Source organism: Thermothelomyces thermophilus, chromosome 1 (genome assembly GCF_000226095.1).
Source record: "Thermothelomyces thermophilus ATCC 42464 chromosome 1, complete sequence".
NCBI classification, from domain to species: Eukaryota; Fungi; Ascomycota; class Sordariomycetes; order Sordariales; family Chaetomiaceae; genus Thermothelomyces; species Thermothelomyces thermophilus.
In genome coordinates this window covers 4,853,457-4,870,000 of record NC_016472.1, presented here as the reverse complement: position 1 = coordinate 4,870,000, position 16,544 = coordinate 4,853,457, and the positions used below count along the sequence as shown (strand labels likewise).

At 54.2% G+C, this 16,544-nt stretch overlaps 5 protein-coding genes across 5 annotated transcripts; 1 reads left to right on the top strand and 4 right to left on the bottom strand.

The window, feature by feature from the left end:
* Window positions 1-1,327: 1,327 nt before the first annotated feature.
* Window positions 1,328-2,813, bottom strand: MYCTH_2296708 (uncharacterized protein). The gene is made up of 2 exons (XM_003659484.1): window positions 2,684-2,813; window positions 1,328-2,627 (listed from the first exon to the last, which is right to left on the bottom strand). The coding sequence occupies exons 1-2, from the start codon at window positions 2,732-2,734 to the stop codon at window positions 1,821-1,823; spliced, it is 858 nt and encodes a 285-aa protein (XP_003659532.1). The 5' UTR covers window positions 2,735-2,813; the 3' UTR covers window positions 1,328-1,820.
* A 1,475-nt stretch (window positions 2,814-4,288) lies between these two features.
* Window positions 4,289-6,079, bottom strand: MYCTH_2313755 (uncharacterized protein). Its single transcript, XM_003659483.1, has 4 exons — window positions 5,772-6,079; window positions 5,594-5,717; window positions 5,364-5,404; window positions 4,289-5,280 (listed from the first exon to the last, which is right to left on the bottom strand). Exons 2-4 carry the CDS (start codon window positions 5,614-5,616, stop codon window positions 4,640-4,642), a joined length of 705 nt encoding a protein of 234 aa, XP_003659531.1. The 5' UTR covers window positions 5,617-5,717; window positions 5,772-6,079; the 3' UTR covers window positions 4,289-4,639.
* Window positions 6,080-7,632: 1,553 nt separating this feature from the next.
* On the bottom strand, window positions 7,633-9,375 carry MYCTH_2296700 (uncharacterized protein). The gene is made up of 4 exons (XM_003659482.1): window positions 9,166-9,375; window positions 8,732-9,052; window positions 8,225-8,671; window positions 7,633-8,176 (listed from the first exon to the last, which is right to left on the bottom strand). Exons 1-4 carry the CDS (start codon window positions 9,277-9,279, stop codon window positions 7,754-7,756), a joined length of 1,305 nt encoding a protein of 434 aa, XP_003659530.1. The 5' UTR covers window positions 9,280-9,375; the 3' UTR covers window positions 7,633-7,753.
* Window positions 9,376-11,722: 2,347 nt separating this feature from the next.
* MYCTH_2296698 (uncharacterized protein) lies at window positions 11,723-13,605 on the bottom strand. The gene is made up of 4 exons (XM_003659481.1): window positions 13,196-13,605; window positions 13,036-13,054; window positions 12,624-12,939; window positions 11,723-12,562 (listed from the first exon to the last, which is right to left on the bottom strand). Exons 1-4 carry the CDS (start codon window positions 13,234-13,236, stop codon window positions 12,099-12,101), a joined length of 840 nt encoding a protein of 279 aa, XP_003659529.1. The 5' UTR covers window positions 13,237-13,605; the 3' UTR covers window positions 11,723-12,098.
* Window positions 13,606-14,783: 1,178 nt separating this feature from the next.
* Window positions 14,784-16,208, top strand: MYCTH_2115123 (uncharacterized protein; the record flags this gene model as incomplete). Its single annotated transcript, XM_003659480.1, has 6 exons — window positions 14,784-14,839; window positions 14,937-14,968; window positions 15,045-15,094; window positions 15,285-15,289; window positions 15,470-15,986; window positions 16,122-16,208. The coding sequence occupies 6 exons, from the start codon at window positions 14,784-14,786 to the stop codon at window positions 16,206-16,208; spliced, it is 747 nt and encodes a 248-aa protein (XP_003659528.1).
* Between the last annotated feature and the right edge of the window lie 336 nt (window positions 16,209-16,544).

Sequence of the window (16,544 nt, the reverse complement as noted above, 5' to 3'; positions counted from 1 at the left end):
AAAGTTAGTAAGATTTCTAGGGGTCTAGCTAGACTAGAGGCTATAGTAAGGCCTTTACTATACAAGGGTAGCTAAGAAGCTAGAGACCTAGGAGTTTACTCTAACTAGGATTATTATAAAGATCTAAGGCCCTAGCCTCCTATAGGCCTATAAGGTCTATACTAAGTATATCTATAATGCCTTTACCTATAGGGCTTTAAACTTCCATAAGCCTACCAAGCCAGGGGGTAAGCTAGAAGGCCCTACTAGGGAACTATTAAAGGCCTAATATAGGGCCCTTCGAGTAGTTACTAAGGCCTATAAGGCTACCCCTATCCGGTGCCTCAAAATAGAAGCCTAGGTACCGCCCCTTAACCTTTATCTTAATAAGAGGCTAGCTAACTTTAAAGCTAAGCTTAACTAGCTACTCCTATAAACTAGGGCAGGCCTAGGGGCTTCCTAGGTCCTTATAAGGGCTCTTATCTAATAGGCCTATAATAGGTTAAGCTAGAGATTCTAGAAGAGGAAGACTAGGGCAAGGGGCTAAGAGCTAAAGCCTATAGCCCTAGAGGTAGTAAGATCGATAGTCTAGTAATAAGTCTAGAAAGGCTATAGAGGGGGTCTACCCCCCCTATAGACCCTATAGAAGAGGCTATAGACTATAGAACTAGCTATAGTAACTAGTTAAAGTAATTATTAAAAGGCTAACTAAACCGGTAAGAGGATATAGTATATATTAGATAAAGACCCCTTATATCTAGTTTTTATAGAAGAAGGCCTATAAAGGCACTAGGGCCTAATAAAGGCCTAGAGCTCCTTACTAGTATAGGCCTATATAGGGGCTATTAGCCTCCATAACTTCCTTTTTAGGGTTTAAGTCCTAGGGGTTAGTACCCTTTACTATGCCTATAGCTAGGGGAGGGAGACTATAGAGCACCTAGTTATATAGTACCTAAACCTACCAAGAAGCTAAACGTAGGAATCCTAGGAAATACGGTCGTAAAGGGACCTAGACCTTATTTTACAGGGTATAGGGACCTATAACCATCGTTTAGTAAGGAGGGTTCTATAGTGGCTAATAGACCTAGGGAGGTTCCCGGAATACTGCCTCATAAGGAGGCTAGACCGGGAGGCAAGGCCTCTATAGTGCTATTCTGGCCACTTCTCCTTTTCTCTGTAGTGTATTAGTATTCCGGATTGGGCGTTAAAAGGAGGGACAGAGGTTTTCATCCGGCCTATTAGGCACGGTTTCCTTTGTATATAACCAGAGAGGCTCTGGCATGCTTATTAGCATAACGGCGTAGGACTAATAATAATAATAATAATAATAATAATAATAATAATAATAATATTTTCCATCGTAAATATCGCCACAAGAGCAAACGACCTCAACCCCTATGAGCTACCTTCCCCGCTCCTCTCATGAGAGCCGACGGCTACGGACTGCTGCAACCTGTTCGCCTAACGGCTGTGATCCGCACCAGCTCATCGCTCTCAGGATAGCTTTCTCTTAACGCCTCCGCCGCCGACGGCACCACCCCCCTCCCCTTTTACCCCAACCAGAACTACTCGCCAGATAAGGACCTCATTACGCCCCATTATTCCTCCTCGAGGCCCTGTTATAGTGCAGTTCGCCCGGCCCAAGCGTCGGTTTGGGTATCGCCATCATCTCATGGCTCGGCCCGGACCCGGACCCGGACCCAGACCTCAACCTTGCGCCTGTCTCGCCCTGCTGCTGATGGCGTTGGTGTTGTCGCTTTGGTTTTGGTGAAAAGGCCAAAAACCCGCTCGACGTCCGGCCAGGCGGCGGCGCCTCGTTGGACGGACGACGCCCTTCCTTGTCAGACCATGGCCGCAGCCCTGGGGCGTGTGGGTACCGAGCCGTCGCTGCCACGTACACCTGGGCGCTGTGCGACGAGGCGTAGCTCCGGCCGCTGGTGCTTCTGGCTGAGCGGGCTTGCAAATCCACCGAGTCCGCCAAGGAGGATGTCGCCGAGCTCCGCTCGCTGGGGCGGCGTGGGTGGTTGGGCGGGTGTGGAGAGGAGGTTTTGGTAGTAGTGCTTGGTATATAGGTCTCGTAGGTCCAGATTGGTGAGGGGGATCGGCCCTCGAGTCGGCGCAGGGCATCTTCGTTTAGCGTTCCCGGGGAGCGGGAAGAGTGCGTCATTTGTCTGATGTACGCGAACTGCGAGACGGGGGGGCGCGGCCGAGCTCGAGCTGTCCATCGATTCGGCGTCGGTGAGCTTTTGCAAGACGGAAGCGGTCGATTGGCTTTGCTTGGAGCCGAGGTTTGCTGTCGTGGTCACCCGGACCGGCTTCTCATCCTCCGAGGAGATTTGCCCCTTTTTCTGCGAGTCCGAGTCTCTGCCGCCAGCTAGTGTGGTCGAGGAAGTTAGCTTCTCTCCCAGCTCGTTCAGCGACGCCGGCCGAGATATCCAGATCCCTTCGACCTCGACACCGCTTTGAATTGCCCTAACGCCAAAGGGAACCGCATTGGCACGCTTGATTGGAATTCCCGACTTGCGCATTTCCTCGACCCGGGCCCGCTTCTCCGCGTCGAGCCGTTCCTCTTTCTTCATCAAACGGTTGTTCCACCAAAGCTTGACTAGACCTGCGCAAAAGACAGACACAATCCCCATGGCGAGGACCTAGCTGGGTTAGAGCTCTAGCTTGACTCCCAGAAGGTTGACTAGGTGCGGCATACGAAGGTCATCTCCTCCCAGAGCTCCCATGACGTGAAGAAATAGCCAGTCATGGTGTCAAATGACTTTGTTGTCAGCTCAGCGAGCGTTCCGATCAAAGAGGAGCTAGAGCAGCTTTTCTTCTGCGAAACCTGGAGGTGGTGCAAACACTGCTGCCGCTGCAGCTCAAGCAGCCGACTGTCGATTGACCACAAGGTGTCTTCGTCCGGCCCCTATAAGGAATCCCCAAGATCGCCCAGCTCAGCAAATTCACTCGACCGATGTGTAACTCGCCAAACGAGTGGCAAGACCGAGTACCCGGTCTCTTGGAATGGATCTAGATCTCCCTGGCGGATACGAGAGTGTGTGTAACGAGTGACAGCAGCTTCGTGAAGTATTCTCGTCTCCAGAGAGTGCCTACTCTTGCTTGGGCTTGGTCTGGATAACTGCTGCATTAGCAAACGAGCGATTCCGTGAGAGACCCGCGAGGTGCGTTCCGAAATAGGCCAGGTTGTGAGACGTTGGATATGAGCCGTCACCGCGACGCTGGCCCAGGGAAAGTACAGGACCAAGCAATTACCGTCGCCTGCCTGCCGTGCATCACAGAAGCTGAGCAAAGCGAGCGAACGAAGACAACTGATGGTGGGCTGTGTTTCTGGTCGTTCCGAACAGAAGCCAACCTTGCAACGACCCGGTAGGCTGGCGGTCGGAACAGACCCGGTTGGGGTTTTGTACGCAGCCTGAAGCCCGTCTCACGGATACCGGCATCGACACACAGGACCGGGGTGGACGTGGTTGGTGGCACAACCCAACAAATCGCGGCAGTCCGAGAACGCGACAGAATGCACAGCAGCTCCCTCTTCCCACCCCCCGCCCCTGGGAGCTGACGAGTCGGGGTTTCATCTGGCCGTGGGCTAACCCGCTTTGCTGCGCTACGCCATCTGCGCTGCTACATGGCGGACCGGGCTGCCATCTCTGTGCTCGCGAGAGAAGTGTTCCATTTACTCCTCCCGACGGCCGAAGATCGGCGGGGCGTTCCTTGCAGCGGATCGAGACGGGCTCGGCAGGCTAAATTGGGGGCTAGTGACTGCGGTGAACAAACGGGTCAAGGTTGTCGAGATTGCATTGGGCTCACTCGTTCGTCGGGCAAACCTGGTTCGTGGACCGAAGGCCACGGTTGCTCCGGTCGGCACCCAGCTTCTGCCTTCTGCGGGTTGTGGTTGCAAGCGGAAGCAGGGCGACCCAAAAGGCAGCCGTTCCAGCCCGCGCCCTGCTCAGGTCGTCAGGAAGAAGAAGGTGCAGTAAGGATTCGCGGTCCGACTGGTCTTGGTGTCGTTTCTCCAATGATTTTCGAGCTCGTCATCCGATTGGATCCCGAGTGGTTTTCGGCATTCATCCAAATTGCCCACGCCATCAAGCTTCTGGATCGCTCTCGGCGCGGCTCGGCAATTTCGGTCTTCTGCGACGAGAGAAGCCTTCTTGTATTGCGGCTCCAGTTGACCTTGCCGCCGTGAGGTGAAAAGGTGACCAAGAACCACCTGCCAAGGTGGGACAAGAGAGCTTATTCTTTGCCAAGAGGAGCTAGCTCCTTGATATGGCCCAGCTCATTGGGGCTGTATGGATGATATACGGACGTACCTACTAACACCAGGTACGGAAGAAGTGTATCAATGGCGACCCGAAGTGTAAATTAGGTCAGAAAGAAACAAAAGGCAGAATAAAGAAAGAAGGATGAAAAAACCAGAAGACAAGAGAAAGGGAGAAAAGGGGATAATACAGGGTTACCATGAAGTAGGCGTCACTTGCTACCACGCAAGAACAACGTATTGGTCCGATGCTCACATTCAGATAGCTTGCAGGGAAAAAAAAAAACAATCATTTCTCAGTGCCCATACGCCTCCATACTAAGCTCCATACTGATTTAGGGCTGCCTCTCTGCCCTGCTCTCTGGGTTGTTGGCCTGTCGGTCAATATCCTCCTCAATGGTTACCTTCTCCATCAATGATATCGCTTGGTTCGTCGGCCCCGGACTGCTCGTCGATAGCCTCTCTGACCTTGTCCAGGAACTCCTCGGCACTCCTCATCAAGTAAAGCTCGGAGAAGCTGAATGAGCAGATGAAGGCAGGCACAGGCGCATCCTCGCTGCCGACATCCTTGAATCTGTGGCCATCGTGCTTGTGCTCGCCTCCGCCGTAAATCTCCAAGATCTCCTTGTCAAGGTCAATAACATAGGCCCACTCGCAAAACAGGGTTTCGTTGGCGAACTCCAGATCCAGCGACACAGGAACCTTCTTCGCTCTCATCCCTGCGCTGCCATCCGTGCCATCCTCGCTGCCGGTCTGGCTCGCCCGGGCGATGATACCAAGAATCCCGGCCGAGGTCTCCCGAGCCAGGCTTGGGTAAAGCTGATTGATGCCAAACATGTTGTGTTGGTACGGAAGACCCTGGGCCAACCGATTCTCGTCCCAGGCATCGCACTCTGCCCATATGGCATCAAGCTCCTCCTTGGTCGGCTCATAGATGTAATGGTCCAGGCCGGCTTTGAGATTGTCGATGTTGCGGGCATATGACAGGAAATTGAAGATCTTGACTCCCTGGCCCTCTGGGTAGCCGTCAAACTCTGTCCTTCATTGTTAGATGACCATGTTTCTTTGCAGGCGCTTAAGCCGTAGCGGGGCAACAAAGAGCTGGCATCTCACATACGACCGTACTGGGCGAGGACCCATTTCCCCTTCCAAAAAACGCTGCAGGTGGTTAGCCGTTTCGAGCAGTCTCTCACTGTCCCTTCTCTCTTCCTCGTCTGGTTCCCTCTTTCCAACTCCCCCCTCCCGGGTATTAGGTACGTGGTGCCTGGTTGGCCTGAGACCTTCAACTGCAAAGGGCAACGGAAAATATACTGCATGCGCACGGGGCGAAGGGGACGAAAGACTTACCAGATAAGATGCCGGGTGCCCATGATGGCGAATTGCTATGCCGGATCTGGAAGAATGGACGTCCGTGAGCTCACCTGGGGTTGGGTTGAAGGCTCTTTTGAATTGAATTGACGGGGTAAATGGACTGCGGTCTCAACGTTAAAGCAAGAGTCGAGACGGAGTAATCATCTGAACTTACGTTGAGTAACTAAAAAGTCGAAGGGGAGGAGGGACAAAGTGGAAAGCGCGGTTGGGCTTCTTTCCTTTATGACTCCAGTTGATCCTTCTCGACTTGGAAATTCACACAAGATGCTATTCAAAGCGATTGCGGCCAAGCAAGCCCGCGTTCTGCACCTCAGATTTCGCTGTTGGTCATGCACAAAGACTTAGAACCGCGCATCTGTGCGGCGCGTGCCTGGCATCATCCGCTTTTTCAGCGTGGAGGCGCGCAGGAGCCTGAAACGGGGCGTCAATCGCATTCGCGTATTGGAGAGCTCAAGCCTGATTGAAGGTGACTCACAGAAGTGGTATGCGCGCCTTGGGGAGGCGATCGAAGGCAGAAAGCTCTCCAGAACACTCATGTTAATGTGAGTGGTTCGCTTCCGGGTTGCATCAGGCATCTGCCCCCAACCCCTCCAATACATAAGTAATGAAAAAAAAAAAAAAAAAAAAAAAAAAAAAAAAAAAAAAACCAAAACACCATGCCAAAGCTCGGTATGCCCTCATAATCCGACGGCGGCAACTCGTCCCTCGCCAACGGTAGGCCACACCCACTGTGCTGATATCACCAACTTCTCACAACTACCCCTTGGAATGTCGGCCAGCACAACGCCGTCTTTAGAGAGGTGGACGTCATTATCCATCCGCAGCCGCCGGGGCGCGCGGGCACAGATACATCAAAAGGCAAAGCCCTGGTCGTGCACGAGAAGAGGAAATCATTCCCTTTGCTCAAGGGCAGCTTTGCCTCGCACCTGCATAACGGAACCTCGGCTACGCCCCTGAGGCGGGGCGCGTACCCTCTTCCGGCTACAGTCTGGCTGGCACGGCGAAGACAGACGACGACCCAACACGTCGAACAGACAATCAGCAGCACCAGACACGGATACGTAATTAGCTCCTATGATTGAGTCTCGCAGCTCTCCCCCCTCCTAACTCATCAACCGCCGCAGCCAGACCTCTGTGGCAAGCGCCTCCTACACAGTCCAGCCTCAGAGCTCAGCCTGTCTCCAAACGATCTCACTAACCTCAATATCCTCTGCCATCCGTCAGGTAACCATTACCATCTGTACACAATGGTAATGCCCAGCCGGGAGTCCACTGTGATCAAATCCGATGCGAAAACCACTGGACGAGGGCAGAGGGCTAGTGAGTTTCGGGGTCTGATCAGGTGCGGAGAGAGAGAATTCTGCATAATGTGTACCTCCCGAAGGCTAAGATCTAGCTATCAGCCTATACTGTATACCTAACATGTCTAAGTTAAGCAGAAAGCAGTCTCGCAACTATGGCAACATAAAAATCCGCAAGGGAGCGTGTGGTGCGGCCGGAGCGCGCCAACAGCCATCGAACCGCTGACGACATATCTGGGAAGCGGCCCTGCTTCCGTACGAGGTCCTCGCAACACGTGCTAGATGTCTTAAGGATGACAAAAAAGTAAGCAAAAACCGTCGTTTCTCGCCAACCAGGAGTAGGCTCAAAGGCAGCGCGGGCGTAAGGCCTCCCATTGATCTCTCCCTTGTAGGAAAACGTAAAACGCCATATAAGCCCCCTGCCCACCAATGCAAAAAGGCCCCCCTCAGCAATGAGAGGTAGGAAATGCCGTGAGGTATCATGAGTTGAGTGTAAGCGCGAAACAACGCCCTAAACTTGTTATTTCCCTTTGACAACGAGGGACACAGGTCGTTCCGTGAGTGTGTCGTGATCAACTCATCCCCTCCACCCATAGGGGAAACAAGCCTGATAAACGCCGAGCCAAGCGCCGAGGTCGTCAGAGTTCCGTTGTGGCCTCCAGAGCTATGCTGCTAATCTGAAAAAGATCGATAAATACCGTGACGCCATACTCATGCTAAGAGAGGCATAGGAGGAAAAAAAATAGGTGCGGGATAAGAAAAAATTGAGTAGTAAAGCGGTGAAGGGGGCAGAATCTTGTTCAAGAGTCCAGTTAGTGAAAGAGGCGACCGGTGACTACCGAATGTCGAGCTGAAATGGCTTGAAGCGGCCCCCGATCGTGGCGCACCGTGGGCACTTCCTGCGCGCGCCTTGCTCGCCCATCAGAACATCAACACAAGCCTGACAGAGGCCGCAAATGCACTCGGTGCAGGCGTATGACTCCCTAAGTAGCGAGATGCCTTGGCAGGCGGCGCAGTAGATCTGCGTGTTTTGGGACGAGTAGCTCGGGGACGAATCAGACGTTAACCCCCGCGAGTCGATATGGAACGTGTCTCCGCTTTCGCCGCTCTCGACCGACGGGAACGGTTCGGGAGCTTCGGGAATGTATGTCGGAGGGGTGAGGGCTCGTTGGAGAGGGGATGCTTGGTAATTTGAAACAGCGTGTTGGGTGAAGGGCGGCAGAGACGACCTCTGGATGGACACAGGCGATCGGGGCATCTGGCTTGTCAGGCGCGGGTCGACCATCGAAGGGAACTTGAGACTCACTGGAGTTCTGTCCTCATCTATGTCTTCCGTTGCCGAAGCCGCTGCATCGATCAAATCCTCCCAGCGCTTACCATACTCTGTCGCCGGTTCAGCAGAGAGGGCCTTTCTGTCTAGGCCTCCGGGTTTTAGCAGGTCAGAATTACCGTCATTCTGGATCCGACGGAGCCAGTCCGGTCCTCCTTTAGACCTCCTCCTATGGTGTGCTCTCTTGGAGATGGACTGCTTTCGCGGCCGAGTGAGGCCCAGAGGCCTGTGAAGCGGAGGGAGCGTGGATGAGCGGCCAGGAGGCGAATGGGCCATGATGGAAGGCAGCAGATCGCGCTGCCTGCCGGAACCGAGACCGGGGAGGGGCGCACTGGTGATGATGTCCGCCGTTGCTAGATGTATTGGGGGCAACTCGACTGATGACCTGGGCCGCCTAACCCCTTCCGTGTCCGAGTGCCATTCCTAGCGCCGGGAGTCAGCACTCGTACGAATATTTTCGTTGGGATGATACGGTTCACTCACCACATCCGAATCCCAACCTGAATCGCTCTTATGGTTATGTAGCTGAGCGAGCGCCGCGGCGGCGGGGAGCATGGCGCCCCCAGAATAATCGTCGTACCTCCGTGGCGTATTGGAGCCATTGGATTCGTCTCTTCGAAAGCTGTGCGATGGCGGTTTGGTCTGATGATGGGCCGGTGCTGAGGTTGGGGGTGGTTGGGATCGATCGCTCGGAGAGGTGCTGATCATGAGCAGGAAGCTCTCCTCGGTCGCGGGGAGCTTGGCGATGTAGTGCTCCGGGTGCGCTCGACGGATATGTTCCTGCATCGAGCGGTAACGCTTCTCCTAAAGTCCTGGTGCGTCAGTCACAAGCATGCATTTTCCAGAGGACTCATTCCAAGTCGCTTAGAGAAAGGTCCGAGTGGCGACATGACGAGAACCGCCTGGTGACTACTTACCCCGATACAGCGCTTCCGGCAGCTGGAGCCATCCTGATTGCGCAGCGGGCAGACAACCTCGTTATTCGCATCGGTGATTGAAAATGAAGACGTGAGAGACGACCTAGGGGGCATCTTGCACGTCTACAAAGATTTGAGGTCCCGCCAAGTGACGGTAAAGTAGTCGAAGAGAGGGGGGGGGACGGGGGGTGGTGCTGAGTGAGGGAAGTTGACGATAGACAGCTGCTATATCTTATCAGATACCGGGTGGGATAAGAGGGAGGGAGTATCAATTGATGCAGAATTGGTCTGCGATACCAAAGCTGTGTCACATTTGACGGTTGGTGGCAGCAAGCTTGAAAAAGGCGCGGTCAGGGAATGCAGTCATGGGGAAAGAGCTCCAAGCTCCTCTGGCAGATGTAACAGGCGGTGTTTCGAAGAATAAGGAGGGTAGGTGGTGGCGATGAATGACCTTCAGGCGGGAGCTGGACAATGGCTGGACCTGGACAGCTCGAATAGGAGAGCGGGGAGGGTGCGGGGACCGGAGGCAGGCATGGTCCCGGGCCTGTGAACTTGGCGACTCGACCCAACCAAGCAAATTGTACGAAGTACATATAAGTACACGTACTTGTCCTCGTACAGGTGGCGATTACCTCGACTCCAGACAATGCACAATGCTGTGGCCAGGCAAATCTCTTTGTTTCGTTCGAAGATGCTTACTAACTAGGCATTTAGCAGTTCTTGGTCTCTGCCATCACTTGTCACAAGGCACAGGTCTTCGAAAGACACTAGGTGCATATGCAGCTGTCTTGGGGGTTCCAGATTGTTGAACCAGTCATGAGCCCCAACCTTGGCCTTGGGGAGGTTCCTTTGTCTCGAGCACCGCAACCTGGAATTGGTGTTGTAGATGCCAATCAAGGGACATGGCACTGTCAAACACTGGTTAGACTCGCACTGTGCGCACCCAGGCTTTTCTCAAAACCGCCGAAGCCTTAGCCACGAGCAGTCTGAGCCCAGATAGAATCGGTCTCGGCATGGAAGAAGCGACAAGACAACTGGCTGCATGGCTTGGGGAGTTCTTGGTTCAGGCTTCGTGCCAGAATGAGGGACAATTTCAGGATTGCTGCGCATCTTTGCGTCCTTGAGCTGTGCTCGGGGACATTTAGTGTACTTGATAAGGTACTCAAGTACATAGGATCATAGGATGGCCGCGGCAAAAAGAGCTCGCACGCGAAGCCCCAGTTTAAGTCTCACTAGCCTCTTCCTCCAAACCCCCCCCCCCATCCCCGGTCAAGCTGCCGGAGCGCTGCTGCTCTTTGATAATGGGCTTACCGCTCACCCACACACCAACCCCCCCACCTCCTCAAGCGGTGGTCTGCCACTGCCTGAATGGTTTGGTGAATGGTTATTTGTAGTCGGGCAACTGGGGTAGAATGTCATGGCGAGCGAGGCATGCGAATGACACCGATTGTGTCTTGACTCGGTCAAGGGCGCGGAAAGCGGCCCACGAAGTGGGGGGCTGCTCATGCTGCCCCAGAAAAACTGTCTCATGATTGGCTCAGAGCTGCTGATGGGAGCTGGGATCCGGAGCTTTCCCAACTCAGCAGCCGGCAAAGCTTTGTTTGCTTGCCACACGGGTCGCCCAGTCCGTTTGGGCTGGCTACAGTGGTACTGAGAGTGGAGGAAACCATAGAGGGACATAGTAATTTTCTCAAATTTATGTATTTACCACGGAAATCTGTCATCATCTGCACTACTTACGTAGAGTGTAGTGGACTCGGCATACCACCAGAAGTGGCTCACCGCCAAATATGGCCGGCGGAATGAAGGCGCTACATGCAATCTGAAGTATAGTGGGTCAAGTCACTAAAACCACTATAGCAGAAGCTCTGTAGATTTGTGTTAGCGATTTGACCTTCTGTAACCTTAGCGACTTTGCATGATCCGTGCGCAAAAGCGGTGAGCCAGTTTGGTACCGACATCCGTACGAAGCAGGATTACCAGGGAAGCGGTAGGGCAGATCAGGCTAAGTGGGTCTGTGGGGGTACGGTGCACTATGTACGGACATACGCTCGTGGGTTCCATGCCGCAATGGCGGGGCAAGGGACTTACAGTCCGTTCGCGGCTTTTTACCTCGCATCACATGCGGAACCTCGAGCCGGGATAGGACAGCATGTCTTCAAAAGAAGCTTCCCTGGATCCAATAGCTTGCTTAAGTCAAGGACTGCTTTCTCACACAGTACACTCATAGGCAGGGACACTTGTTCCTGACGACGAACCGTGAAATAGAATAGACTTGGCCTGGGGGGGTGTGACACTGTACACTAGTTGTAGCTTTGCCCACTACAAAGCTTGCCACTTGGAAAAAATTGGTTTCCTGTAATTGTACTGTACATCGCCTGAAACGGGGGCCAATCATTCACAGCTTCCTAACGGTAATTAGGAGCCTATTGTTGTGACGGTTGGCACAGCTAAAGCCCATTGTTTCTGTCGCGCGCACGGAACGAGGTGCCGTAAACTGGTGCCAGTGAATGCTAACTAGTTACAGCAGATTGTCAAGCTTCGGATGTCTTTTCGAGAAAAGGGCCAAGGCCAACCCAAGAGCGAGAGAACGCATGAGAATTGGGTGAGTGAGACAGCGGTTGAGGCAGCTCGGGGGTATCAACTTTGTCATTGTCTGTCTGTACGTGATTAACCACCTAACTTTATGTAGGACCATCTATCGAATCTCATTCGGCCCTGTGCCGAGAGCCCGGTTGACTAGAAAGCCCGTTTGACTAGGAAGCGGGAATATAGAACGAGATGGCAACGACATCGACACATCCATCCTTGCGAAAACAATCCAGAGCAAGCAACTTGAACTGAGATGAAGCACCAAGCAGTCTGTGGCCGGTAAAAGAAAAAAAGATGGCCAGTTAGATCCGTATGCAACGCGGGGGTTCAAGACAACCGCTTTATCTCAGCTGGCGCAGAATCTCGGTCAAGAAGTCCTCAAAGCTCAGCGTGATGTACCCATCCCGGTCATCGTCGTACCGCTTGAACACGTCGGTCATGCGCTTGAGGCTGATGCAGGCCTGTACGAACAGGTCGAAGCTCATGACGCCCTCGTTGCGTTTGTCGTAGGTGCGGAAGAGGGTCTCGACGAAGCGGTCGCTTAGGCGGTAGCGGAATGCGACGAGAGCGCGGCTGAACTCGTCCAAGCTGATGTTGCCCGACCGGTCCGTGTCGAAGCGGTCAAAGAGCGAGCGCCATGAGGCCAAAAATGACCACAAGCCGCAGAATTCCTCGAAGCCGATGGTGCCGCTGCGGTCGCTGTCGAACATGCGTATCATCATGCGTACCGTCTGCGGGTCGAAGGCCGTCCAGTCGCCGTTGACAAGGGCAGCCGAGAGCTCACGCTCCGAAAGCTGGCCGGTGCCTGGGACAAGGGGATGTGAGCAGCGGCCCGGTGGCGATCTCGCCTCCTCCCCACGACTCACCATCTTTGTCTACAGCCCGGAAGAGCGGGAGCAGTGTCGGGTCCGCTGAGCTATCGCGCGGCGTAGGGCTCGAGGGCGGTTTCGAGTTGGCCGGCGGGAGATTGTGATGTACGGGTCGGCCGCCACCGGAAGTCGGGGGTGGACTCATGCCGTAACGGTCGGGCGGTGCCTGCTGTCTAGGCGATAGGCGCTCCTGGTGATGCGATCCGTACGGGTCCCCGGAACCTCTACTCTCGATAGGGCGCGGCGGAGGGGGCTTAGTCTCGTATCGTGAAGACGGAGGCGGCGCCGAAACTGGGGACTTGGTACTTCCTCTCTGGACAGCGCAGGAAGAGGTGCGTCGGTTAGCGTCCGCATCGCCGACAAAGAGCCCCGAAGCAGCAGCAAGATGCAGAAACTATCGGAAACTCACCTGTTCTGGTTCTGCGAACCTGGTGGAGACTGTTAGACGGATTGTCCGAGTCGGTCGCGCGGGGTGGACACAGAACGGCAATCGCGATGGCGGGGCTCCCCCAGCGTTCGCAGGACCCCGTCTACAACAGCGCGTCAAGGTGCATCGCGTATCTACTTACCTGGGCAGCTCGTCTGGGTTATATGGTCGGTTGTAGGCCATCTTCGTGCGTGCGTAAGCTGTTGTGACTGAGCACGGGGTCGTCGCTGGCCAATCTCCTGGTTCTGTCAGGTCTGGTGTTGTGAACGCGTGTAGAATGAGCTTGGTTGGACGCGGCCAACAGAAACAGGGTAACCTAATGAGTACGGAGAGTTGAGTAACTCAGTTGCTGCGGGAAACCGTTACCTTTTGCGGCTCCAACCCGACTGGGCCGGTCGACTCAGCCGCAAGCTTCGCCGCAGAGCGCCGTCACAACACCTAGCTTGGCAGCGGCCCAAGTGGAGAAGGATACGCGGGATCAGGATGCGTATGGAGGTAATCGGTATTGTATGGGCCGAGAAACAGACACAAAATCGAATACCTGCTCCGAAGTGCTGCGGATGTATGAACAAACTCGTTTAGCATTCCACCACGTGCCCCTTATTGGCGCTCTGCGGGGTATTGAGCCAGGAGGGCCTACTATGTTCAGTGCCCGTGTAACAAACCCCTCAGTGACGCCCACAACAGGCGGTAGGGAACCCTGGGGCGAGCGAATACCGCGGTATGGGCTCGGAGAACACGAGATTGCATGACCTCACAAAACATGATTTACGATAGAACGTAAAAGAAAGGTAGTGGAACGAAACATTCTATCGCGCGCAGGTGATGCATTCCCGAGTCGAGCTTCTGCTAAATACATTGCAGATGGTAAGGTATTGTAGGTTACTTGAAGGTTCAATGTTTCTTACCCCTGGGCACATGAAAGGTTGTAATTGGTAGTGCGGAGTAGGTACCGTATGTGCGTACCTGCCTTACCCCTTAGGTCGTTGCTCATCGTTCTCCTATACGAGTCTCGAAGCGTAACCCGTACCGTCGTCGGTAGCTACAAAATAGTTCTCGACAAGGCAGCGCACTTCTCAATGCATTCTATTTTTTTCCTTCCTATATTTCGCTTCTGTTGATCAATAAGTCGATCTGACGCGGGACGAGCAGGCAAGCCTTGGAAGGAAGATGGTCAGTCCGTCGGTGATTGAAGAAGGAATTGATGATCTCACGAAACGAGGCAGTGAAATCGTCGTCGTCGTCGTCTTTCTCAAGAAAGCAGATGAATATCATTTGACTGTTAGGTTGCTGTGCACTGAGAAAAGGAATGAGCAATTGAATGAGGCGATACGCGGGCCAAAGCACGCGCACGCTTGCGCTCTAGTCCCCACCCAACGGTTCAAGCACCTTCAGTGGATGTGCAGCCTGAGCGATTGGCCGCAACTTCCGGTGTTTCTAGTTGTTTCTTGAGGCTCTGTGACGAACTCGAAGGGAAAGGTAATGCGTCTTGAGTCTGGATAACGACCACGCCTTTCTCATTCACCTGGAGGTAACGATCAAACCTGCAGTCGAGTTAAGTTGGGCGATCGGGAGTGTTTCTGAAGGCGACCAGGGACAGGTTTCTGAAGAGTATCGAGCCGGACCTGAGGGAGCATCCAGCCATTCGATCCGAGCACTACGCGGGTCCTTGCAGCACTGTCTGATTCCTCAACATTGAAACCTACGTGAGCGCTTCTGGATCCCGGAGAATGGCAACCAACGGAACTACGGCTGAAGCCGATGAGTTCTGGTTGTTCGGATACGGGTGCGTTCGACGTTACCTTACCTACCCCCTACCTCCCGAACCTTACGTGGACTCGAATGGAGCTGACTCCTAGCCGTTTTGGCACGCCCATACGCAGAAGCCTGATCTGGAAACCACCACCGCACTTCGGTAACACCATTCCATGGGCCTAAACCCCGTTGGCGTGATCGTCCGGGTCGGCAACGCAGGAGCTGACCAGTCCCAGATAGGCGAATCCCTGGCTGGGTGACGGGCTATGTTCGGAGATTTTGGCAGGTAAGTGGACGAAGCATATCTGTTCGCAACCCCGCGATGCACCAAGCTTTCCAACCTTTCCCCTGTTCCTCTACCGGTTCCTTGCCCCTTGCCCTTCCTTCATTGGGGCTTCGGTAACATTCGAGGTCTCATGCACCCTGTCTGCCGGTCTTCCACTCCAGATTTTCCCATGCTGACCAGCGTCTTATAGGCAAGGTACTTAAGCTCGGACTTCCCCATGTCATACTGTTTTCAACGGTGATGGGTGTTGGTGTCTGTGGCGTCATTGTCCAGTCGCTGGCCTCCTGGATTCGTCCAGCAGTCGCGTCAATTCCAAACAATGCATTTCCCGGCTGGCTGTGTATCGACCTGCTAACCCGCTGTCCCCCCTACCAGTCAAGATCACCGCGGCACCCCCGAAGCCCCGGGCCGTGTTGTCACCCTGATATCGCGCTCTTATTGGGAGCAGCTGGTCGATCATCACGACTCGGCCCCCGACAAAGTGTGGGGCGTAGCCTACCGCATCAAGGCCGACCGCGTTGCCGAAGTTAAAGAGTACCTGGACATCCGCGAGATCAACGGGTACACAATTCACTACACGCCCTTTTACCCGGCCCCTGGCGTCGACCCGGCCCTGCTGCCGCAGAATCATCACCACGACTTCCCCTTTCGGACGCTGGTCTACATCGGTACTCCCGACAACGAGCAGTTTGTCGGCCCGCAGGACCCACAGAAACTTGCCGAGCACATCTATCGCAGCAGCGGGCCGAGCGGTCTAAATCGTGACTACCTTTGGGGCCTTGAAGCCGCGCTGGGCGAGTTGAGTCCGGAGAGTGGAGACGAACATGTCACGGACCTGTCGAACCGGGTTCGAGCCATCGCAGCTCGCGAAGAGAAGAAGGACAGGGGGGAGGTAAAGGAGGTGGAAGGGATCAAGGCGGACAGAACGGAAGAAGAAGAGGAGGCCGCCGCCCCGCCGCCTTCTGTCATTGTCCGCAACGGCACCACTGCCACCAGTCCGGAACACCTAACGCCGTCGGTTCTGCAGCGGGAGCAGCAGCACCATGAGCAGCCCCACAACTTCAGAAATGCCGGCGACATAGATGAGCAAGAAGAGACCGAGAAGACTTCGTGATCGAGGTCAAGTTGAATAAAGCACTGTTAAGACGGGAGAAATAAAAGCGCAAACCCTTCCCCGTTTGGGTCCTTCTCTGACTGGCCATCATCTCGGCCACACATTCTTGGTTACCTTCAACCGAGAGATCTTCTCATAGACATATCCCTTGTCTACCGACCAGGGTTCTCCATAAGTTTCCGGACCGTAAAAATCGCCCTCGGGTAGAGCTCCCCTACGTACCATAAAGTCAGGGGTAATGTGACGCCTGTTTTTGCTTTGCCTCTTTACGCTTCCTCGGTTGAGAAAGAATGCAGCAGGTGGTGGCGGGGTGGGTGAGGAAATCAAAACGAGGAC